We start from the raw sequence: 25498 nt of genomic DNA on the forward strand, positions 1-25498 counted from the left end.
TTTTAATAAAAATTTTATTTTTTTTTTGCCTGTGGTTTTTTCCATTAATAGTTTTACACATAAATATTTTTGTTTTTATTCTTCTATTATTATTGTTTTTGTCATATTTTCTTAATGATATAAATAAAGAAAATTAGTGTTGGGAGAGCTTTACACTCTTGTAATCTGATTCGACTCGATGCAGATTAGTCGGGATCCAATGACCACCAAAAATATAGAATCCTGTACCTTAATGATTTTGGAAAAGATGGATACCAGGTCTAAGAACCAAAAAATATCAATATCTATGTTAATTTTGGAATTGGTATTTTATTCCAATGCTATATATTAAAAAAATAAAAATTTTAAATTTTAAAATTTTTAAATATAACTTAACTTTTTTTTGAATTACATTTTATCAATTAAATATAGAATAATATTATTTAATTCATTAAATGGTATACAATTCACATATTTTATGAAAATGGGACCAATGCCAAATTTTGACAATTTGATGATTTTTTTTTTAAATAAAAACAGGAGTAGCTTGAAAATTGGATGAGTTAAATAGAAGAAAAATGCCATATTTTGACAATGACATGCTATTAGAATTATTGATGCTCTAATATATCTTTTTTTTTTTTGTTCACTTGTTAATTTGTTGTCAAATTATTATTTTTTATATTTTATAATTTTAAATGTTAAAACAGATTTTGAAAGGATTACTTTATTAAATTATATATTGTAAGTACAATTTGTTTAATTTCACGAATTATACAATTAAATTAAAAGGCAAGTGATTGATGCAATTTTTTTTTTAGGAGTAATTGGCACCTATTATGATTAAGAGATGCAGATGACATTTTTCCCTAATTTCGTTTTTGGTTACTGATAATTGTTTCTATGGTGTGGGACGTTTTATAAAACAAACCATATTTAGATATTGATTTAAAAGTTTTTTTTTTTTAATTTAATAATATTACAACGGATGATAAATCTTTCAAGAGTTGTTTACCATATACTACTTCAATTTTTTTTTTTTTTTTTTTGTGTATCATGATTATTTACTACTCTCAAAATGTTTTATTTTATTTTATTTTTATTCCTTCACATCACTAGGGTAAGCTGAAAAAAGAACTAGCGGCCAAGACAAATGTAAATGATGCTACCACGGAAAATCCAAACCTTTAATCCTCATAATCAGAGAGGGTTATATAAATTGTATTTTATTTTTTATTTTATTTTTAAAATTTTAATAAATTCCAAAGTGAGGCGCTACCACAGAAAAACCTAACCTTTATATAGTCTGACCTGCCCAGCCAACTTCGCCAATATTCGGCGTTCGCCGACCGCTTTTCCAAATATCTACTGCTTTTCAGTTTTCTCTTAGCCTTCGGAAGTAGTTTCTTGTTGAGCACAAGCTTTTGCACAAAAGGCAAAGCTGAGAGGACAACTTCCACTTTCCGGAACAGGCTTGCCTTTGGAAGCCCGTGCATCAAAGCCCCGACTCTTCTATCATCTAACACCAGAATCGAAGCTCTTCGGCTATCCGTGGGCTTAGGTATTTATTTATTTTTAATGTTTAATATTTACTGTTTTTGAAGTTTCTTCTGTGGTTGATCACAGTAACGAAGACCTCCAATGCTTGAAGCAAAAAATTGACTTTTTTTTTTTTTTTTTCATATTGTATTACATTTTTTTTTTTTTTTTTTGTTGTTGTTTGCTTTTCTGATCTGGGAACTAGTTCACTCTCTACTTGGCTATGTTTGTCCGGTATGTTGGGCTTCTAGTTTGGTTATCTGCTTCTAATTTGATTGCCCAAATGCAAAATCGATTAAAGATTTCGAAGGGAGAGTGAAAATAAAAAGATATGAATTTTTCACTACGAATAAACAAACCCACAAGACTTGTATTACATAAACTCAAAAATAATTTAGAAGTATAGACCAAAAAAAAAAAGTGGAATGTAAACTATTTTGTTCACGTGGAAAAAGTTGTACAGCTACGTTGTGTATCATAGTCACAGTGCAATTGATACAGTGCAGGTCAATAGAATCCGGGTGTCCATACAAGTCATAAACTCTCCCTTCCAGCCTCCGTGTGTGTGTTCTTCTTACCTAACTTCTTCCAATAATGAAGCACTACAGGCCTCCAGTAAGTTCTAACATACTGTATTGCTTTAATAAATTCATCTATATATTCATACACAAATCAAGAATTTTAATGTATAAATTTTTTTGTTTCTTATACCTTTTTATATATTTCCCTTGCAACTTTAAAGGGAAAGAAGAAGGAAGGGAATGCAGCAAAGTACATTACTAGGTCGCAAGCAGTCAAGCTACTTCAAGTCAGTCTGCCCCTTTTCAGGTTAATCTCTCCATCCTGCACATGGGATAAAGTTATTATATTCATTATGGAATTGTATAAAGTGGGTTTATATTTTTTATATGTTCGTATGTGTTGAGGACCAAGATGACTTTTATCCTTTAATTGGTGTTTGAGCTGTTTTAGCAACCATTCTCACCATTTTGGTTCCTAAAAGAGAATATGTCTGGTACATATCCATATTTACTATTGCTTTGCTTTTGGAAAAAAGAAGGATTTTGAATATTATGCACTGATTTGGTTTCAAAAATTGTAGAAAACTATGTATTTTAAAGGGCATCCACCCCCGGGAGCCGAAGAAGAAGGTGAAAGGAAATCACCACACCTATTATCATCTAAAGGATATTGCATTCATTCAACATGACCCTCTGCTTGAGAAATTTAGAGAACAAAGGGCATATGAAAAGAAAATAAAAAAAGCCAAGGCAAAGAAGAATCAAGAACGTGCAAATCGTTTAGAGTTACGAAGACCTGATTATAAACTTGATAGACTTGTTCTGGAAAGGTTTGTTCATCTTTCTTCTTTAAAGATATTCAACATATTTATAGGTTTCTTTCTCCCATGTTGGGTTCCTAACATTTGTTTTTTGGTACGTTACGATATGTAGGTATCCAAAATTTGTTGATGCACTCAGAGATTTGGATGACTGTCTCACAATGGTGCACCTTTTTGCAGCTTTACCTGTATCAGATAGGAAGAAAGTTGAAGCAGAGCGGGTCCATAATTGTAGAAGGTAGATGTTTTGAAACTGTTAGAAATTAATTTAGTTTACAGAAAAATGATATTTTTATACCTTTTGCTGTGCCGTCAGTACTTATGTCTAGTTTGTTGTTGATTTTATGCTAGGTTAAGTCATGAATGGCAAGCTTACATTTCTCGTACTCATAGATTGCGTAAAGTATTTGTATCTGTTAAAGGCATATATTATCAGGTATTATTTCTTGAGATAAATTTGCATATTAATAATGTAGAAACAGTTTTATGTTGTATTGGACTTGGATTTATATGTTTGTCTGTGCAGGCAGAAATTCAGGGGCAAAAGATTACATGGTTGACCCCCCATGCTTTGCAGCAAGTTTTACCTGATGATGTAGATTATACTGTTATGCTTACATTCTTGGAATTCAATGAGGTCTCATCTTAATGATTGCTCTATTTTTTGTTCTGTTTAACTGGTCAGTTTACTCTTATGACTTGCTTCCTATCTCTTTATCTCTCACTTAATTATTTGCTTTTGTATTTCTTTTTGTACAGACCCTTCTTGCCTTTGTGAATTGCCATCTATATCACACCATAAATGTAACGTATCCACCAATACTTGATCCTAGGTTGGAAGCTTTTGCAGAAGGTGTTTATGTCTTAAGTTTTTTATTTAGAGATTTAGCATCTCTGAGCTGTGCATATTTTTTCTTTCATTCGAATGAATTTTTGAATTAATGCTTCTTTAATATCTGTGCAGAGCTTTATGCATTATCAAGATGGTTTGCTGCTACCTCTAGCACCTCCATGGTAGACTCTGAAGCTTCTGGTTTGTCTGGATCTGAACAAGTCAAGAGTGAGCAGGAAACTTCATTAAATGAGTCCGAACTAAGACTTGCCCAACTTCAGCATCAACTCCCTTCCAATGAACCTGGTGCATTAATGCACCTTGTTGAAGATCTTTCTGGTGAGGATGAAGAGGATGAAGATACAAGGGAATGTAAGAAACTCTTCAGGACCATGAAATTCTACTTGAGCCGTGAGGTAAGTTTAATTTTTTCTGTTCGAAGTCCAAGTATAATATTTTTTCTTTTCCTATTGATTTTTTGTTTTACAACAACAAAGATGTTTTGTGGCTGAGATGAGAAGGGGGGATAATGCAGGAAGTGAATAGAATGATGCTAGAGGAAGCTAATAATTCTTACAATTATAACACTTTGTTGTTGAATACTGTTTCTTTTTATTGGATCTGTGCTGTGATAACCTGTTTTGTTTGTTTGATCAATTTTTTTTTTTTTCTTTTCTATTTTCAGGTTCCTCGAGAGTCGTTACTTTTTGTTATTCCTGCATTTGGTGGCATGGTATCTTGGGAAGGAGATGATGCTCCATTCGGTGAAGGTGATGAAAATATTACACATCAGGTATGTTGTTTAATACATTGTATGTGTACTGAACTATAAACAATTCAATGTATAACACTGCAGTTCTGAGGGATTGCTTTATGTTCAGATTGTTGACAGGCCAACACAGGCTCATAGAATCCTTTCCAGGGAATATGTTCAACCACAATGGATTTATGATTGTATAAATGCACGTATCATTTTGCCGACTGAGGGTTATTTGGTTGGAAGGTAATGTATTTGGAGAATTTATGTGTTAACAACTTGGGTATGTGTCATGATGGAATAGCTTGTTATGGGCCTGGCTTCACTCTTAATGTCTGTTTTAATAGAATTGTATGCAGATATGTTATATGATCCCTTTATTCCTCGTTGTTGTAACCTAGTCTGTTAACACTTACAAAGGTTATTGGTAATGAAAAACTTTAAATGAAAAAAAGCTTTGAAATTGACAAATCTGACACTTTCAAGTATATAAATACCCTTTTCTATATGTGTGCAGCATGTAATGTGATTTCAGACGTGTTCTGGTGAGATAAGTTTCCATAGGTTCCTTGATGACATTAGGATTGACAATGAGTCAACGACACAATGATGATGATAAATTTGATATATATAAATATATATATATATATATATTTATATATATATATATATATATCTTGGACTCAGAAAGAAATAAACTTAATACTTTATTATAGATTAAGGTAGTAATGCATGTAAGGAGTGAATGAGGGAGAAGATTATATGTATGAGTTCTCAGATAATTGATGTCTTTGTTTCGTCAACAGGGTTCCTCCACCACATTTGTCGCCTTTTGTTGACAATGATGCAGAGGGATATGTTCCAGAGTATGCTGAGACCATTAAAAGGTTGCAGGCTGCAGCGAGAAATGAAGTCCTTCCATTACCAGGCATTGGCAAAGATGATCTGGAAGATCCTCAGAATCTACTGGCTGAAGGTGTTATTGATCGAGCTGAGGCTAAAGAAGCTGCTGAGAGAAAGCAAATGGTAGGCATTTATGAAATATTTTGAATAATTCCCTTATAGGATTATATGAAAAATTCTATATTCTGTATATGAGATATAGAAAACTTTGGTTGAAGATATCAAATTCTAACTGGATGCAGATGATGACCCTCGAGAAGCAGTATCATGATGAATTGAAAAAGGAACTTCATGGTGTCCAATATTCTTCGTCTGTCTCCAATATGCAAAGTTCTTTTGGGGAGGAGATGGAGGAGGGTAAGGAAGAAGCTCTTCCTGATATGCAACAAATTGCCGAGGATACTGAAAACTTGTCAAAGATTGTGATGCCACGTAAAAAGAGGGGTCTTTACGAAGCCATGCAGGTAACTTTAAAATGAGGACTCGTGATTATTTTTTTTTCAAATAAAGATAAAATGTCCATATCAATTTGAATTCTGTGGTTAATGGTTATACAGAGAACATAGTCTATTGATGGAATGGTTGTCTTTTCCTGGTGGCTCTTAAATTTTCATCCTCTTGTACCATTATTTGGATTTATGAACTGTCTACCTTCTATGCAGATTGGCAAAGAAAGAAAGCGGGCACATGTTGCTCTTCTCGAGGAACGGAAGAAAAAGATCAAAGAATCTCAGAAATCAAATGGCAATTGAAAATTATCCACCATAATTTTGTTTTATTTATTGTCTACTTTCTGATATCTGTAATAGCCGGTAGGAGATCTAGTAAAGTTTCTATGATGTTACTGAAGCTTTTTAGCGTGACATGGTAATACTGCCAATTAGAATTGTGGTTGGCTAAAGTTTTTTCAAAAAAGATATTCGACAATTGCCTTTCTGCTTGTGTTATATTTGAAGCCCAACATTTTATTTGCTGTGGGGAGGTCGGTGTAGTAAGTAAAAGACCGATGAACAATAGTAAGTTCGTTTCTGATTTCGTATTTTGGATTGCACATGCTTTTGGTAAATATGCCAGGAAAAGGACAAAATGGAAATAGCAGTTCTTAATGACGTAAAGTTCATGATGGAAAATTCGCTAATTTTATTTATACAATTATGTATACGAGTGTTTGGATGGTATGATTGAAATTTTTCGTTTTCTTCAGCTTTCCGTGACCTCGTAATTTTTTAGTATTAGTTGTGCATGGATAAAGATAAAGTTAGTAGTTTTTAATATTTTAATTTTTTAGAAAAATGATGGGTTTTTTTATTTAAAAAAAAAAAATATATATATATATATATATATATGGTAAAGTTGTTTCTATAAAATATTTTTAAAATATATATTTGTCTTTAAATTTTAATTTTTTTATTACGCAGATTAAAATTAATTTATAAAAAGCTAAATTATTAAAAAATTAAATTTTATAAAATTAGTTTTCTTTGACACTTTCCAAACCTGATTCTCAAATTTGGGCATTTCTCAAATAAGATCTTAAAAGAGTGATTTTCACTCCATGCAAAAAACTCGTGAGCTTAAGCTGTAATTACTCAAATTTGCTTCACACAAACAAAATCGTATGGTATTGTCCTTGGCAGACTGCCATTTTGATAATCTAAAGCTTTTGAATGGACTTTTACAAAATGAATGTTCATTAACTATTCAAGATGCATAATCACACATCACACCCAAACTAAATAAATATTTACGGATTTCCACATGGTTTTTTCAACTGCTGGGATCGTCTGGTTTCTTAGCACCCTGTTTTGAATGTGAAGATTTTCCGGTAATTGCTTTCTTCACCTTGGAAATCGAATGCTTGACCTTTGAGCCAACACCTGAAAGGATGCTATGAGATTTCTTGTGTGCTACTTTGACATCAATGTCTCTGGAGGCTTCTACGATGACTGGTGCATCACTTTCTGGTTCCGACGACCCTTTATGCTCTTCTCCTTCTTCATCGTCTTTTTGAGCTTCACCTTGATGTTCTTCTTCTCCTTCTGCTTCTTTACTGCTTTTTGCTTCTTTTTCTTCGATCACATCTCGCTTTGTTACCTTTGTCGTGCTCTGCAAGAGTTCAGATAATGAAAGCTTTCCTGCTGATGATACCGTCTCTGTTGTTCTTCCACCTGACTCGCCCTTCTCTTCTTCTATTCCACGTTCCACTACTTTTATTTCTGTATCGACTGAAGTGTCGTTTTGAGGTTCTGTTTTTTTCAGTTCGGTCCTGTGTGTAGTTTCTTTAATTGGGTCTGGTACCGTAGGTGGAAGTGGAACATCTTTCTCGGCAGTTATAAATGTTGTTGCCGTGCTGCTTCTGTCGAGATCTTCTTCTCTTGGAGTCTGCATTTCCAATGTTGCATGAGAGCTTTTCTGTAGCTGCTTAATGTCAGAAGTGATTTTTTCGGCTTCTGTTAATCCCAGACCACTTTCTTCTCGTGGAATCTCCACCGTTTCCTGCATATGAGAGAAATTATCAACCTTCTCAGTTTTTGTATTTTTCCCATAATTATTTTATATAACGGTCTTCAAAGTCGATTCTGTAATTTTAATTTTAATATAATCTTAGAAGTGATGTTTCATGCTAAGAAGGGAATAACGTTTTAATGTAATCTGACCTTTTCCCTTGTGCTTGTGAACTCTGTTGTTCTGTTTTCAAAATTTACTTCATCTTTCTGGTTTTCAGTGTCAAAGTTCAGAACTTCATCCTTGACATTCTTCTCCTTTGTTTCCGCTGGAGAGTTCTCTTCTATCGTTCTGTCCTCTATGGAAAGCGGTTCATGATCCTTGACACTTGTAGCTTCTTCAGATGTAATAAGCTTTTCGGTGTTTCCATTTGTTTCTTCCTTCTCATCAGCCTCAGATAACTGTGTTATAAAGAAACTATAACCATTCAACTTTATAAAATATTAGGAGAAAAGCAATAGAAAAGGCTAACTTACCTCTTTGTGCTTATTTTCATTTGTTGCAGCCTTAAAAGGTCCATCCGTCTTGTCTCCTGGATGTTCTTTAGTTTCCGAATCTACTTCTTGATGGCTCTCTTGAACATTTTCTTCACCTAGAGAAACTGGCTGAGAACCATTTGTGGCCTCCTTATCCTCCTTGATCTGTTAAAGTTGCCTCTAAGTTAATTATTTTTTAAATATAATACAACTATATATATATATATAGAGTGAGAGAGAGAGAGAGAGAGAGAGAGGGAGAGGTGTTATCTAGCTGACCTTTTCATCTGAAATTTCATTCTTGATGTCATTATTTGCTTCAATTATCAGCTCAGACTGAGATTCTTCAGTCCTCGAATCAGTTTTTGCCACCTTAAGATGACTTTCGTCGACTTCAATATCTTCTGTTTTGGTGAACAGTCCATCATTCTGAGCTTTTTCTGAGACAAAATTAGAAGGAATTTCACTTGAACCAATGTCGAGATTAGTGGTTTCTGTAATTTCTCCTATTATGTCTGTAATTTTCTCACTTTGTAATGGAGAACAAACCACTCTTGTTTCTTCTTCTGTCTTCTTAACTGTGGTTGCACTGTCATGCTCTAGTTCTTTGGGAAGCAATGTAGATACTGGCAACTGAAGTTGCTCTGATGATAGGCCAGCGGGAAGAGCCTGATCAATGATGACTTCATCTTTGTCAACTGGGAGAACCTGTTGAGCAATGTCTTCATCTCCGGCAAGAACTTCAACGGTTGAAGAACTGTGCTCAGACACTGTTTCGTACTCTTTTTCTTCAATTTCATCTTCTCCCAGCGTCTGAACTGTCGGTTCAGAGACTTTGAGCTCCCTTGGCTCTTCTTTTTCTACAATTTTCTCATTTCCTAGAATTTCCACTTCTTTCTTGTTTTCTTCATCTACCTTCTGGGTTGTGGTTGCAGTTTCATCCTCTTGTTCCCTTGGAAGCAATGTGGATGATGAAACTAGAAGCTGCTCTTTTGATATCTCTTCAGGGAGTGTCTGCTCAGTGATGATTTTTTTTTTAGTAACTTCTTCAAATTCTTCAGAATTAAATTTAGGCAATGTTTCAGAAGCTTCTTTTATTTCTTCTTCAGTTTTGGCTACACCTGAAATTTCTGCAACCCCTTCTGAGAGTTTGAGCTCCTTGGTCACTTCCTTCTGTGTGATTGCCTCTTCAGATGTTTTTGTCACATCAAAAACTTTGCTACTGTCACTGTCCAACGTTTCCACTTCCTTTTTGTTTTCTCCATCTATTGTCTTGAACGTTGGGATAGTTCCTTGCTCTTGTTCCTTTAGAAGAAATGTAGAAGATGATGCTTGAAATTGCTCTGACGTAATCTCGACAGGAAGAATCTGATCGGTTATGATTTCATCTTTGCTAACTGCTTCAACGCTTTGGGAATGAGATTGGGACACTGTTTCAGGAGCATGTTTGATATCTTCTTCAGTTTCATTTGTACCCGGCTTTTCCACAGCAAATTCAGAGACTTTGAGCTCCTTGTGCTCTTCTTGCTGCAAGTGTGTAGCATAAGAATCTTCAATGCTCTCATCATTTTGTTTTTCCACTTCCTTTGTGCCTTCTTTTTCTGGAGCATTTTTTATATCTTCTTCAATTTCATCTGTAACCGGCTTTTCCACTGTCAATTCAGAGACTTTGGGCTCCTTGTACTCTTCTTGCTGCAAGTGTGTACCAGAATCTTCAATGCACTCATCATCTTGCTTTTCCACTTCATTTGTGCTCTCTTTCTCGAGAGCATTTTCGATATCTTCTTCAGTTTCATCTGTAACCAGCTTTTCCAAATCCAATTCAGAGACTTTGAGCTCCTTGTGCTCTTCTTGCTGCAAGTTTGTTGCAGAAGAATCTTCAATGTTCTTATTATCTTGCTTTTCCACTTCCTTTGTGCTCTCTTTGTCGGGAGCATTTTTTATATCTTCTTCGGTTTCGTTTGTAATCTGCTTTTCCACATCCAATTCAGAGACTTTGAGCTCCTTGTGCTCTTCTTGCTGCGAGCGTGTAGCAGAAGAATCTTCAATTCTCTCATCATCTTGCCTTTCCACTTCCTTTGTGCTTTCTTTTTTGGGAGCATTTTTTATATCTTCTTCAATTTCATTTGTAACCAGCTTTTCCACAGGAAATTCAGAGACTTGGAGCTCCTCCTGCTCTTCTTGCTGCAAGTGTGTACCAAAATCTTCAATTATCTCATCATCTTGCTTTTCCACTTCATTCTTGCTCTCTTTCTCGGGAGCATTTTTGATATCTTCTTCAGTTTCATTCGCAACCAGCTTTTCCACATCCAATTCAGAGACTTTGATCTCCTCGTGCTCTTCTTTCTGTGTAACAGAAGATTCTTCAATGTTGTCATCACCTTGCTTGTCTACTTCCTTTGTGCTTTCTTTTTCAAGCTCCTTGGTTGTGGTTTTAGTTTCATGCTCTTTTTCCTCAGCAAAGAATGTGGAAGATTGTACTTGAAGTTGCGCTTCTGATATTCCTGCACTGAGAGCCTGGTCATTAACAATTTCGGATGTTGACACTATGTTAGAAGATTCCTTGATTTCCTCTTCAATCTCATCCCATTCCAGTTTTTCCACAGCTGGGATTGGCCTAGTTTCATCTGTATTTTCAACTTCAGAAGCTTTCGTGGTTTCCTGAACTTCATCCGAGTTTCCCCCTGTGACATTCTCTCTTTCTGTGTCTCTGTGATCCAAATCTAGACGTTGAGACACCAAATTAGAGGAACTTTTTTCAAGGTTCAAGCTGCCATCTCTTGTTACACTAGGCTCATATTTGAGCACATTCTCTTCAGATGCAGTATCAAATGTATTGACTGTCTCATTGACCACTTGAGCATCTGCAAGGTTTGTTAATGCTGTTGCCTCTGTTACAGTTGCTGAGTCGCATTTGATCTCCTCTTCATACTTTCCTTCTTCAGCTACGGCAACACAAACATCCACAGGATCTATTCCTTTATCCTGGATCTTTTCTTTTTCTGGTGCTTCAGTGACCGGACTTTCTCCCTTCTTGCTTGTGTCTTCTTCTGCCTGTGAATCAATAGGTGGTGTTGTCTCATTGAAGTCGGGCTCTTTTAGATTTTCACCAAGTACCAGCCCAGATTCTTTCTCCTGTATTACAATTGAAGTTTGCAAAACTTATTTACAGAGAAGGAAATCATAAAATGTAGAAATGTTCAACAAAGTATGAACGTTTTGGCTGACCTCTCCAACAGACGCTGGATGCAGTTCTGTCAAGTTGCTTTCTCTATCTATGACCCGTTCTTCAATGTTGTCACTTTTATCCGCTTTCTCAATTTCCTCAGTGACCTATGTAACATTCATAGATGTCAATACAAATAACATTTGGAGACACTACATTTGTATGAGTTTGAATCCTAACCTCAGTAAGGATAACAGCCTTTATGGTCTCGTTTGTGCTTTCTATTTCGCTGCTTTCATCTTCAACAGTCAATCTGGGCTCTGTTTCTACTTTCATCTCTGATTCGCCATGAAGTGCTACCTCCTGTTGTTCAATAGGCACTGGCTCTGTTTGAATGTCCTTGGTTAGAGAATGTGTTTCTTCAATTTCATCTTGGGTGGCTGATTCAGAGGTATATACAAGCACCTGACCAGGATAAACTGATTCAAGATTCTGGATACAAGCTAATATGTTAGACATTTCATGGTAGTAGAAAATACAGGAAGTGAATTTTTTACATGGAAATGAACCATAATAACATTCCTATACAAACAAGCTAGTTGTTCATGTAAAGTTGGCATAGCTGAAGAAAAAAACTTTAGCTTGCCAATTAATGGTTAGTGCTGCAATATAACACTAGAAACATAAACTTTAATTAAGGCTCATCAGATTGCTTAATATTCAGTTTCTAAAGAATGAAGTTATGTTTATCTGACCTCTTCTCTTTGTATTTCATTGTTCTCGGTGTTTTCTGCTTTTGATTCAGTTGTTCTTTTTACAACTTCAGCATCTGCTATGCTGGCTTCAAAGTTCTCATCAGCATCTCCTATTTTTTCTCCACTTTCACATGCTACCACTGGGATCTGCTAACAAGAAGTTGACAACAATAAAAGATTAATTATTGTCTACCATATCTACCTTAAGAAAGAGGAAGAAAAAAAACTTTAGCTCGCCAATAATAATGGTGAGTGCTGCAATATAAGAATAAGAATATAAACTTTAATTAAATCAATCATCAATTTGCTTCATATTCAGTGGCCAAAGAATGAAGTTATGTTTATCTGACCGCTTCTTTTTGTATTTCATCTGTCTCGGTGTTTTCTGCTTTCAATTCAGTTGCGGTTTTTACCACTTCAGCATCTGATATGCTGGCTTCAAAGTTCTTATCAGCATGTCCTATTTTTTCTCCACTTTCACATGCTACAACTGGGATCTCCTTCTCCCCATCCTCTTCCAAGATTGATTTTTTTTCTTGTGGCATTCCAATATCTACATTGCTTACCAGAATCTTCTCTTCAGGAGCTATATCAGAATTTTGAATATGCTCCATGTTCTCTGGTTCACCCTCTTTCAAATCTGTTTCTTCTGTCACAATACCAGTCGAGACAGTCTCTTTGTCCTGAAAATTTTCTTCAATTACTTTTTCAGAGGCCTCAGCTACAATGGTAGAATTTTGAACAAGAGTTTTGTTGCTTTCTTCTGCAATTTTTTCCCCTTCCAAAGCTTCTGGGGTGATTGTAGCATAGATCTCCTTATTTGACCCTGCACTGTCCTCTAAGGTTTCATGTTTTGTTTCCTCTGCCAAATCAGATACCTTATCTCCTGCAGCAGTCTCATCTAAGCTTTCCACAGCTTCAGTTGTCAAGAGATCAGCTTCAGCTTCTGGTTTGTCATGCAAGGATGTCTCACTAGTGGTTATCTTTTTTTCCTCAGTTTGAGTACCACTGCTATCTTCCACTTTTTCCTCTATTTTTTCTCCATGATCGTTTGCTGCAGTTAGAATCTCCTCCATATTATCTTTTGTGCTGGAACTGTCCTCTGGTGCAGAACCCTTTTCTTCAGGTTCAATGGTATAACTTTTCACCTGGTCCCTTTCTTCTGGTTTGCCTTTCTTCAAATCTATTTCTTCACTCACAGTCCCAGCTGACACAGAGTTGGAATTATATACAGCAGGTTCTACCTCCTTAATTTCTTCTCCAATCTCTTTCTCAGGCTTAGTGACCTCTGACACAAAGGAAGAATATTCAACAAGGATTGTGTTGGGTTCTTCTGCATGTGTTTCTGCCTCTGTAGCTTCTATCGTTCTTGTAGTATCGAGATCCTCATATGACTCTTCTTTCTTCTCTAAGGTTACACCAAGTTGTTTTTTAAAATCCAATTCTGTGTCCTTTCTCTATTATACAGATAAAATTGTAAAATTAGCCACTGAGAACTATCCAAAGCTTTTTTTTTAAAGAAAAAAAATAGCATCATATTTAAATTTTGTATATAAACTCACCTCTAATTTCATCAAAGCATTTTTGTCATCCTTCAAGATTTCCTCAGGTTTTTCTCCTCCTATCAAAGAGGAAGAGATTTCTGACATTTCCTGTTCCCCTAGCTCCTGTTTCCCTGTATTTGTACTTGAAGGTGTTGTCTCTATTCCAACCAATACCTAACAGAAGAAGCAAAGAAAAAATTTTAATACTCTAGAAACCAAACAACATAACGTCTTTTATAGAATTAAAAAATGTAAACAGGTTACTTTATCTTCTTGGGTGTTCTCTTCTGGTTGTTCTTTATTGGAAGATTCTGGAGAATGATCCTCGACACTATCTGTTTCTCTGGTTTCGTCCAATGCATGTCCTATTTTTCCTCCACTTTCAGCTATTGCTGAGATCTCTTTCTCCCCATTCTCTTCCGTGTTTGAATTTTCCTCCTGTTTTATTTCAATTTCAGCACAGGTTGCCAGACCCTTCTCTTCTTTGGATTCAATTTCAGAATTTCTAACCGGCTCATTTTTTTCTGGTTCTGCCACCTTCAAGCCTGTTTCTTCAATTGGAATTGCAGTTGAGTCAGAGCTAGAGCTGCTTTTAATCGGTGCTTTCTCCTCTATCACATCTTCATTTCCTTTTTCAGAGACCTCAACCACAGAGGAAGAGTTTTGAACAAAGGTACTGTTGCTTTCTTCTGAAAGTTTTTCTCCTTCTAAGGCTTCTGTGGCTATTGTAGCATAGCTCTCCTTATTTGGCCCAGCACTGTCCTCCAAGATCTCAAGTTTTCTTTCCTCTGCCACATTTGTTACCTCATCTGATCTCTCTATAGCTTCAGATGTCAAGAGATCATCTCCTGGTATGTCATGTGAGGAAGTCTCATTAGTGGTTATCTTCTTTTCCACTGTTCCTGCATCAGTGTTTTCCTCCACTTTCTCCTCTATTTCTTCTCCACCATCATATGATTTTGTTAGAATCTCCTCGCCACTCAGTTTTGTGCTGGAGTTTTCTTGTGGCTTTACATCAAATGTAGCACTGCTTGCAGAATCATCAGGTGCAATAGTATAACTTTTCACCTGTCCCTTGTCTTCTGGTTCGCCTTTCTTCAACCATGTTTCCTCACTCACAGATCCAGTTGACGTCTCATTAGAGATGATCTTTTCTTCCTCTTCAGTTTCAGTGTCAATGGTTTCCTCCACTTTAGCCTCTATTTTTTCTCCATGACCATTTGATGCTGCTAGAATCTCCTCTCTATTCTCTTCTATGCTGGAACTTTCCTCTGGATTTGCATCAACTGCGGTGCTGCTCGCAGAATCCTTTTCTTCAGGTGCAATGGTATAACTTTTCACCTGTTCTTCATCTACTGGTTCGCCGTGCTTCAACGTTGTTTCCTCACTAACAGTTCCAGCTGATGTCTCATTAGAGGTTATCTTTTCTTCCTCTTCCGTTTGAGTATCTATGCTTTCCTCCACTTTATCCTCATTTTTTTCTCCATGATCTTTTGCTTCTGTTAGAATCTCCTCTCTTTTTTCTTCTGTGCTGGAATTTTCCTCTGGCTTTACATCAAATGTGGTGCTGCTCGCAGAATCCTTTTCTTCAGGTGCAATAGTATAACTTTTCACCTGTTCTTTGTCTTCTGGTTCGCTGTGTTTCAACAGTGTTTCCTCACTAACAGTTCGAGCTGATGACTCAGTAGAGGTTATCTTTTCTTCCTCCTCAGTTTGTGTATCAATGCTTTCCTCCACTTTATCCTCTATTTTCTCTACATGATCATTTGCTTCTGTTAGAATCTCCTCTCTTTTCTCTTCAGGTGCAATTGTATAACTTTTCACCTGTTCTTTGTCTTCTGGTTCGCCGTGCTTCAATGTTGTTTCTTCACTAACAGTTGCAGCTGATGTCTCATTAGAGGTTATCTTTTCTTCTTCTTCAGTTTGAGCATCAATGCTTTCCTCCACTTTATCCTCTATTTTTTCTCCATGATCATTTGCTTCTGTTAGAATCTCCTCTCTATTCTCTTCTGTGCCAGAATGTTCGTCTGGCTTTGCATCAAATGTGGCGCTGCTTGCGGAATCCTTTTCTACAGGTGCAATAGTATAACTTTTCACCTGCTCCTCGTCTTCTGGTTCCCCTTTCTTCAATCCTGTTTCCTCACTCACAGTTCCAGCTGGTGTCTCAGTAGAGGTTATCTTCTCTTCCTCTTCAGTTTGAGTACGAATGCTTTCTTCCACTTTGTCTTCTATCTTTTCTCCATCTTCAGGCGCAATAGTATAACTTTTCACCTGTTCCTCGTCTTCTGGTTTGCCATGCTTCAAGCCTGCTTCCTCATTCACAGTTCCAGCTGATGTCTCATTAGAGGTTGTCTTTTCTTCCTCTTCTGGTTGAGTATCAATGCTTTCCTCCACTTTACCCTCTATTTTTTCTCCATTATCATTTGCTTCTTTTAGAATCTCCTCTCTTTTCTCTTCTTTGCTGGAATTTTCCTCTGGCTTCACATCATATGTGGCGCTGCTTGCAGAACCGTTTTCTTCAGGTGCAATAGTAAAACTTTTCACCTGTTCCTCGTCTTCTTGTCCACCTTTCATCAACCCCAATTCATCACTCACAGTTCCAGCTGACATCTCATTAGTTGTTATCTTTTCTTCCTCTTCGGTTCGGGTATCAATGCTTTCCTCCACTTTATCCTCTATTTTGTTTCCATGATCATTTGCTGCTATTAAAATTTCCTCCCTTGTCTCTTCTGAGCTGGAACTTTCCTCTGGCTTTACATCAAATGTGGCACCTGATTGATCACTCACAATTCCATCTGACACAGACTTGGAATTATGTTCAGCAGGTTCTTTCTCTTCACTTTCTTCTTCAATTACTTTCTTAGAGACATCAGATACAGAGGAAGAATCTTGACCAAGGACTTCGTTGCTTTCTTCTGCATACATTTCTTTCTCTGGAGCTTCTTCGGTTCCCGAAACATAGAGGTCCTTATTTGTCTCTATGTTCTCCTCTAAGGTTTCATGTTTTGTTTCCCCTCTCAAATCTGTTACCTCAAGCTGTTCCTTGGAATCCAAGTCTGTGACCTTTCTCTATTTCAAGGACAAAACTTTAAAGTTACAAGTTGAGAAACACCAAAACATAAAAAAAAGAAGAAAATATTAAACATCTGCCACAAATTCAGATTTTGAATATAAACTCACCTCCTGCTCTGAATTTGTCACAGCATCTTTGTCCTCCTTAAAAATTTCCTTAGCTGTTTCTTCTTGTAGCAATGAAGAAGCAATTTCTGAAATGTCCTGTTCCTCCAAGTGTTGTTTCCCTATTGTTGTGCTTGCAGGTGTTGTATCCACTCCAACTATTACCTAAAGAACAAGTAAAAAAAATATGATTAATACGCTATCAAATTTTTTTTAAAGAAAATACTGTGTCTTTATGGTGTTAAAAAAGTAGACTGATAACCTTATCATCATTGGTGCTTTTTTCAAGTTGTACTTCATTAGCAAATTCTGGAGAGTTATCCTTGATGCTATCAGTTTCTCTGGTTTCTTGGCCTCCATTAGTAGTCTCCAAAGCCTATTGAAAAATGAAAGTTTCTAAACATCAGGATGTGAGATGCAGCAGCATAATTACAAGACAAATACTGCAAAAACTAAATTTATGTATGTTTACTAGATGGAAAAATGAACAAAGTGTTTGGTGTTTAAAAACAATGAGAAAAAAGTTTCCGACCCTTAACAGTTTGGCCAGTAGTGCTCATTTGCACTATAAGATTGAGAAGCATTTTAACTTATTTAGTTTAATAGCAACAATATAATTAAAGTGCAAAAGGTGTTGTCCTTCAGACCTCTTTTGTTGGAAGTTCATCATTCGGGTTGGTATTTGCTTCCAATTCAGTGGCCGTGTTTACTTCACTTTTCAAGCTTCCTTCAGAGTTATTATCAGGTTCTTTACATTCCTGGATAGCCTTTTCACTTTCCATGCATGTATCAGCTACATTTCTAGTTGAGACTTCGCTAGACAGCTTTTCATCTTTAAAAATTTCGGAGCTAGAAACCTCATTGATTTGCTCAGATGATATATGCAGCTCTTGATCACTCTGCTTTTGGACTTCTTCACTTTCAGTCTCTTTCACAATGTCGTAAGTTTCCAATTTAGAAACATCATCTGATTTAACAGACTCAGCCTTATTTATCAACTGTAACTCTTCTTCTTTTGGTTCGACAGAAGGAGTTTTTGCACTTTCATGGTGGATTTCATCCTTTGCAGAAGTCTCCTCTGATATATCACTTGCTTCAGCTGTCAAGGCTTCATTTTTTATGGATGGAACTGTAGAAGACTCTTGGAGACTATCTTCTGGGTCATCATCTATGATTATATCACTATTGGCTCTCTTTTCTTCATTTTCAATTCTTGAAGTGGGTGATTTGTCTTCTATTTGTTCCACACTTTCACTGGCCAATGCTGGGATCTCCTCCGCATTCTCTTCTGTGCTTGACTTTTGCTCTTGTTGTACTTCAGAATCTACATTGCTTGTCGATTCCTTCCCTTCAGGGGCAATGACAGATATAACCTGATCCTTGTTATCTGGTTCGGCTTCCTTCAAGCCTATATCTTCACTTACAATTCTGTCTGGCACAGAGTCAGAGTCATTTATTGTAACTCCTTTGTCCTGAATTTCTTCTTCAATCACTTTCTCATTAGTCTCTGCCTTAACCGAGGAATTTTGGACAAAGGTTTCTTTGCTTTCTTCTGCAAGTATTTCTTCCTCTAAATGTTCTGTGCTTGTTGTAGCATAGCTGTCCTTATTAGGCTCTTTGCTGTCTTCAGGTTCTTTTTCCTCTGTCAAATCTGTTGCCACATCTTGTTCTTTGAATTCAAAATTTTTGTCTGCTTTCTGCATAGTGATGGAAATTTTAAAATAACAAACTCAAAAGCTAATAATTTTGTAAAACCAATTAAAATTTTGTATATAAGCTGACCTCTTCCTTTGAATCTATTGCATTGTTTTCATCTCCCTTTGAGCTATCTTCAACTGTTTTTTCTCCTGCCAATGAAGAAGAGAGTTCCGAGGTTGTTTGTTCCTCTAAGTTATGATCCCCTGTTTTTGTACTTAAAGGTGCTGTCTCCAATGCAGTAAATTCCTAAAGAAAGGTAAGAAAGGCGGAAAAAAAAAAATGGTCTTTTACATTTGGAAGATGCAACAATGATTCTCTTGTAAAGCTTTAATTTTGTAAAACAAGTAAACCTTATGTTCCTTGGAATTCTCTTCAGTTGGTCTTTCGTTAGCAAATTCTTCACTTTCTTGCCCTGCTACAGTGGTCTCTAGCACCTATGAAGGAAGTTTCCAAAGGATTTCAGAATTAGACATGTATAGCATTTATAATGACAATGACAAAACAGGAACATATTAGCATTTTTTTATTTTTTTATTTTTGTCTCCAAATTATCTTTTTTTTCCAGCTCCTAATTGGTGTTAATGGGAGTTTATATGGTTCCAGATCTATAAAACTTATTATCAAATATTCCAGGAGGAAATGAATAAATCATAAAAAGAAAAACATTTATTTTTTATAATAAAAGAGTAAACTGGTAACCTTATCTTCATTGGTGCTCCCTTCAAGTTGTTCTTCCTCAGCAAATTCTGGAGAGTAATCTTTGATGCTATCAGTTTCTCCAGTTTCTTGGCCTTCATTTGTAGTCTCCAAAGCCTAATGAGAAATGAGAGTTTCTAAACATCAGGATATGAGAAAAATATGGCAAAAACTAAAATTGACTACTTTTTATATGTTTACTAGATGGAAAAAGAAGTAAAGTGTTTGGTGATTAGAAACAATTGAAACAGAGTTTATTGCGTTTTTGCACTATAAGACAGAAATAGAAGTGCATTAAACTGATTCGGTTTAATAGAGACAATATAATTAAAGTGTGAAGGGAGTTATCCTTCTAACCTCTTTAGTTGAAAGATCATCATTCCTGTTGGCATTTGCTTCGCATTCCACAGCTGTATTTACTTCACTTTTCAAGCTGTCTTCAAACTTATTTTCAGGCTCTTTGTATTCTTGGATAGCCTTTTCACTGTCTATGCGTGTATCAACTGCATTACTAGTATCCACCTCGCTAGATAGCTTTTCATCTGTCAAAATCACCAAGTCAGAAACCTCATTTTTATTTGCAAAGTCAGTAGCTTCTTCCGTCTTTAAAGTTCCCACATCTACTGACTCAGAGCTAGCTATCTCATAGATTTGCTCTGATGATATATGCAGCTCTTCGTCGCTCTGCTTTTGGACTTCTTCATTTTTAGTCTCTCTCACAATATCATCAGATTCCAATATAGGAACATCACTCGGTTTAATAGACTCATCTTTTTCTGGGGTCTCCTCTGATACATGACTTGCTTCATTTGTCTTGGCTTCATTATCAATGGATGGCACTACGGAAGGTCCATGGAGATTATCTTCTGGTATATCATCTAAGACTGTCTCAGTAATGGCTATCTTTTCTTCATTTCCAATTTTTTCAGTGGGTGTTTTGTCTTCTATTTCTTCTGTTCCTTCTTCTGTTTGCTCCACAGTTTCACTTGCTGTTGCTGGGATCTCCTCTCCACTCTCTTCTGCGCTTGACTTTTGCTCTTGTTTTACTTCAGAATCTACATTGCTTGTCAATTCCTTCTCTTCAAGAGCAATGTCAGAATTTTTAATCTGATCCTTGTTATCTAGTTCGGCTTCCTTCAAGCCTATTTCTTCACTCACAATCCTGTCTGGCACAGAGTCGGAGGTATTTATTGTAACTCCTTTGTCCTGAATCTCTTCTTCAATTAATTTCTCATTAGTCTCTGACACAACCGCTGAATTTTGATCAAAGTTTTCTTTGCCTTCTTCTGCAAGTATTTCTTCCTCTAAATGCTTTGTGGCTGTTGTAGCATAGTTATCCCTATTAGGCTCTGTGCTGTCTTCCGGCTCTTTTTCCTTTGTCAAATCTGTTGCCACATTTTGTTCTTTGAATTCAGAAATTTTGACTTCTTTCTGCAAATAGATGAAAATTTTAAATTAACAACTCAAAAGCTAATAATTTTGTAAAGACCATGCAAACATATGAAAATTTTAAATTAACAAACTCAAAAGCTAATAATTTTGTAAAGAGCATTCATATTTTGTATATAAGCTAACCTTTTCCTTTGAACCTATTGCATTGTTTTCATCTCCCTTTGAGCTATCTTCAACTGTTTTTTCTCCTGCTAATGAAGAAGAGAGTTCCGAGATTGTCTGTTCCTCTGAGTTATGCTCTCCTGTATTTGTACTTAAAGGTGCTGTCTCCGATGCAGCAAACTCCTTAAATTAAAAAAAAAAAAAAAAGAAAAAAAAAAAAGAGCGAAGGTCTTTTACATTTGGAAGATACAACAACGATTATCTCTTATAAAGCTTTAAAACTTTGTAAAAAAGGAAACCTTATTCTCTTTGGAAGTCTCTTTGCTTGGTCCTTCGTTAGTAAATTCCTCTAATATTTGTTCTTCAGTTTCTTGCCCTGCTATACTGATCTCTATCACCTAAAAGAAGTTTCCAAAGGATTTCAGAATGAGGCATGTATAATATTTATTATGAATATGATAAAGAAAAACAATTTCTTTTAATAAAAAATGAAAATTTAACATAAGAACTAAGTTTGACAAAATTTAACTATTTTATGGTTCTGCGACTTGGCCGTTGACAAAATCCACGTGTGTAGATCAAAATAAAAAATGCACCATCAATATATCAAAGTTAGTTACCTCCTTTCTTGTGGAATCTGTGTTTTCCAAATTTTCTGTCTTTTCTTCCTTCTTTTCTGTATCTGGGGCTTCCTCTGGCTCATCTTTTTGCAGTGCCTTTTCTGAATCCTCTTCACCTTTTGATTCTACCTTCACAGTCTTCTCTGTATCTTCAACTATGTCATGTCCATCATCTTTGGGCAATTCAGCAGAAAATGTGTCAACTTTATTGTCCTCTATTGAAGCTTTGATCGGAACTAAGTCCTCAGCTTCTTCCTCCATAACTTCCTCTTGTTTCACTAATGAAACATCAACACATCTTTCAACATGCTCACTTGATATGCTCTCACCTGCTCCAACTGTTTCTGATTCCTCAAGAATCTGCAAAAAGCAACTTAAAGTTTTAAGTAAAAGCATACAAACTAGCTAAAATCTGCCAAAGAAATCAACTAAGCTTGAAAATTTTTGGGTAAGATTTACCTCCTCTTTGGACTCCTCTCCTTCATCTCCATCGACTTTTAATGTTGCTGTTGAATCTTGTTGAATATATTCTGGTGGAAGTTCATTTACATTGCCTTCTTTGTTGATTTTCGTACTGCTTTCCTCTTCTTTTGGCTTTCCTGCTTCATTTTCATCTACTTGTGCTTCTTTGGAATCTTTCCCTGTGCTTTCTGCTCCATTACTCTCTTCTTTGACATAGGTAGTTGTTGTGGAATCATCTTTCGAAGCTGCTGTCTCTTGCTGCCCAGCAATCACATTCAATTCAGGCTTCTTATTTTCAGGTTCATTTTGCTGTAATAAGCTGGGTTCTATGCGTCCATCGTGTTCTGTTGATTCCTGTTCCTTGTGGTCTTCTGCAAGGATGAGTTTGGAAGTGGTAATGTCTTCAGCCACCACAACTGTAGATTCTTCCACATCTCTTACCTCCTCAACTGCAGCCTCAGTTAGATCCAGCCCCTCATCTTTCTGTTGTATACCTTCTTCATGTATTATGGATGAAGCATCAAACTTTTGTTCTGAGATCTCATCGTTGTTAACATTTCCACTTGATGTGACACCAGCCAGTGAAGCTTTCTCAAGGAAATCATTTTGGTTTGTAACATCTAGTGTGCTCGCTTCGGCAATATTGAGTATCTCAGGAGCTCCATCTTTCTCTTGCTCATTTGATTCAATTTCATCTTGGATTATCACTTTGCCTGGAGCCACTGGGGCCTCATCATGTTTCTCCTCTTCTTCAATCCCAGCTTCTTGTACGCTCAATCCTGTGATGGATGCCTTTTCAAGTTTGTCTGTTTCAGCATCTCCACTTTTGGATGTTTCTTCTTCATCATTCCGTATTTCTTGACTTGCAGCTATATTTGGGATTGAGTCATTTGCAATGCTATTATCTTTGATCTTCTCTTTATCATCCTTTTCAGTTTCTGTTTCTTTGCTAGATCCAATTGCTTCAGGAACCTTCTCCTCTACTAAATCAAATGATTTCTCTGCTTCCTTGATCAGTACTCCTGTGAAGCTTCTTTCTTCTTCAATCTCTATGGCATCAACACTAGAGATATTGTCTACATTGAGGACTTCTTTACCGGATAAACTAGTACTCTTGTCCTCCACTATCTCTTGCTTTTCATCTTCCTCCAAGCCCTTGATGCCCTTTTCAATACTAGGTTGGCTTTTTCCAATGGAGGCCTGTTGATTCGAGATTACTTCAGTATGCTGCTCCTCTGCTATCTTATTCTCCGTAGATTCCTCTATTTCAATCTTGAGTCCTGGTTCTCCAATCTTAGCCATCTCTTGACTAGTTTCTCTTACTTCCTCAATATCATGGCTTCTGTTATCCTGTTCAGCTGTTGTGGTGTTCTCTTCTGTCTGTTCATTTCCTTCTTTTCTTGTTTCTTCTAAAGTCTCTAATTGTTCTCCTTTCCCAAGCTGCTTTTCATTCTCTGACTTCTCCTTTTCTGATTGAATTGGTTCATCAGCTTCGTAATATTCAAAGCTACTCACCTCTTCATTGGCAACCTTGGGGGCAACCTTGTGTGCTGAGAATGGTTCCAAAAAATTTCCACCCTCTGAGGTCCCGAAGGTGCTATTGATCATATCTTTTGTGGTTTCAAGCTGAACAGCAGCAGTTAAGTATGTGACTGCTTCTACTTCTCTTTTCTGCACATATAAAGAAGAAATTGACTAAGAATTATATTAGAGATAACATCTTTCATTTTTTCTTCTCATTCTCAGCTTTTCATTTTGTGTTTTGTTTGGCTTTATGTTCGACAACAATGTGGTGGGTGTTAGTTTCTTTGGTAAATGTTGCTTTTTACAGTTTGTGTTTTCAGGTCAATTTTCTATATAGTAGGATACAAATCTATATATTACATAGTTGATATTGTTCTTTATTTCTTTCTTTAATTAGGTTATTGTGCTCATCTATGCATGTCAAAATATCAATGTTTCAGTCCCTAATAGGCACTGTTATCATAACTGAAGACATTTATAAAATAATTCATCAAAGTTTATAGATTTATAGGAAATCTAAAAAAGTTATTTTAGATATGTTATTAATTTCCTACATCTTAAGGCCATTCACAGAATAATTCCTCAAATCTATAGATTTCCAGGAAACCAAAGTGGTTATACATATCTATATATATGTTGGCGCTTCTCTGGGCAAAAGAAAGTTGTCAGAATCTATAAGATATATGGTCCCGAAAATTGGAACTCTGTTAATAAGAAAATATATATTTATTAAAAAAAAAAAGTAATAAAAAGAAAAAAGTTTTTTCTTGTTAAATATTCTGATCCAGATCCCAGAATTGCCTTTTTCTTAATATATCGTGTAATAAAATGAAATCTAAACTACATCTGCTCTAGTGAAAAAGAAAACTTGAAAAGCTGCAACCTTTCTAACAGTGAAAAGGTTAACAAGCTTCAAACGTAATCATATATTGAATTTGAAACGCTGCAACCTTTCAGTTTCTGACAGTGAAAAGATTAACAAGCTTCGAACTTAATCAGATATTGAATTTAGCATCCACTTTATTGAGTTCTACTTGTATGATCATTGTGATTTGATTAACTGACATCAATTTTCTCATTTTGAGATCAAAATTACAGAGAGTTTCTTAAGAAATAGTACAGAAAAGTAAAGTGAGATATTACACACTAGTGCATGTTCCTGCAAACTTTACCCATTACCGCGAATGCTATTCTCGAAAGATTAAACCAGTACGTGATTCAATTGTGAAGCAACTATTTTGGAAATTTATTATAGAAGAAAGATCATAATCATGCTGACAAACACAGGAAAATCCATCTCAATAGGTGGATGGTGAATCAAGATTCTGGGTTAACATACCGTATGAGACATAGCTTCTACAATATCAGCTTCAGTAGCCATTTTTCATGAAGAGCTACTTGAATCCAAAATGAAATGGCATGAAGAAGCTCTGTTTCGATCCAAAATATATTAAAACCTGTTTTATTTCCTTTTGTGTTGCTGAAAATTCTTGTAGCTTTAAGCTGAACTTTTTGAGGTGCAAACTCTCTCTTTTTTGAATTGGCTCTTTGAGCTGAATCTGTTTGATCATTAGATATGTGTAGTATTCTAGCTGAAAGTAATGTTGCTAAAAGGTAGGCAGGAACTGACAAAATGCCACTTGTTTTAGGCTAATCTTTTGATGAGTTGGCCACTAATGCGATGGTCCATTGGTCCTACTGATTGATCACTCACATGCCCTTGCCAGATTAATCCAGCTTAAGTGAAAATTCCATAGTCTATTACATGATTTACTAGTGCTCTAAAAACTCTATTATTTTAAAGTTTTACACAAATAGATTCATTTCCTATCGGTTTAACTTTTTGATACCCATGGTAATTTAATATGGTTATTTATAATTTCCCAATCATATAAATGTTTGAGTTAAGAATCTTGCATGATAGATCTTCATATTTTCAATTTTAGGTTCATGGCAGCAGAAATCACTA

The 25498-nt window shown here is 35.9% G+C and overlaps 2 protein-coding genes across 5 annotated transcripts; one reads left to right on the top strand and one right to left on the bottom strand.

The window, feature by feature from the left end:
- Positions 1–1231: 1231 nt before the first annotated feature.
- Positions 1232–6286, top strand: LOC107415494 (pescadillo homolog). Of its 2 annotated transcripts, none has more exons than XM_016023835.4 (14): positions 1232–1540; positions 2025–2133; positions 2261–2346; positions 2621–2869; positions 2973–3098; positions 3212–3296; positions 3387–3497; positions 3620–3713; positions 3825–4108; positions 4378–4485; positions 4574–4695; positions 5256–5475; positions 5595–5816; positions 6015–6286. In XM_016023835.4, exons 2-14 carry the CDS (start codon positions 2113–2115, stop codon positions 6102–6104), a joined length of 1818 nt encoding a protein of 605 aa, XP_015879321.1. In that variant the 5' UTR covers positions 1232–1540; positions 2025–2112; the 3' UTR covers positions 6105–6286. The 2 variants fall into 2 exon arrangements, with proteins under 2 accessions (XP_015879321.1, XP_015879322.1); XM_016023836.4 differs by having other exon boundaries at positions 1233–1540; positions 2020–2133.
- Positions 6287–6908: 622 nt separating this feature from the next.
- On the bottom strand, positions 6909–25096 carry LOC107415461 (uncharacterized). 3 transcript variants are annotated; one of them, XM_048471544.2, is made up of 22 exons: positions 24869–25096; positions 22003–23676; positions 21544–21903; positions 21223–21321; positions 20945–21103; positions 19727–20800; positions 19373–19486; positions 19024–19107; positions 18758–18919; positions 17623–18672; positions 17238–17351; positions 16979–17140; positions 14063–16867; positions 13817–13972; positions 12605–13711; positions 12255–12401; positions 11740–11991; positions 11562–11666; positions 8613–11468; positions 8334–8498; positions 8010–8258; positions 6909–7848 (listed from the first exon to the last, which is right to left on the bottom strand). In XM_048471544.2, the coding sequence occupies exons 1-22, from the start codon at positions 24908–24910 to the stop codon at positions 7120–7122; spliced, it is 13665 nt and encodes a 4554-aa protein (XP_048327501.2). In that variant the 5' UTR covers positions 24911–25096; the 3' UTR covers positions 6909–7119. The 3 variants fall into 3 exon arrangements, with proteins under 3 accessions (XP_048327501.2, XP_048327502.2, XP_048327500.2); XM_048471545.2 differs by having other exon boundaries at positions 11740–11964; positions 20945–21106; XM_048471543.2 differs by having other exon boundaries at positions 20945–21106.
- Between the last annotated feature and the right edge of the window lie 402 nt (positions 25097–25498).

Source organism: Ziziphus jujuba, chromosome 4 (genome assembly GCF_031755915.1).
Source record: "Ziziphus jujuba cultivar Dongzao chromosome 4, ASM3175591v1".
NCBI classification, from domain to species: domain Eukaryota; kingdom Viridiplantae; phylum Streptophyta; class Magnoliopsida; order Rosales; family Rhamnaceae; genus Ziziphus; species Ziziphus jujuba.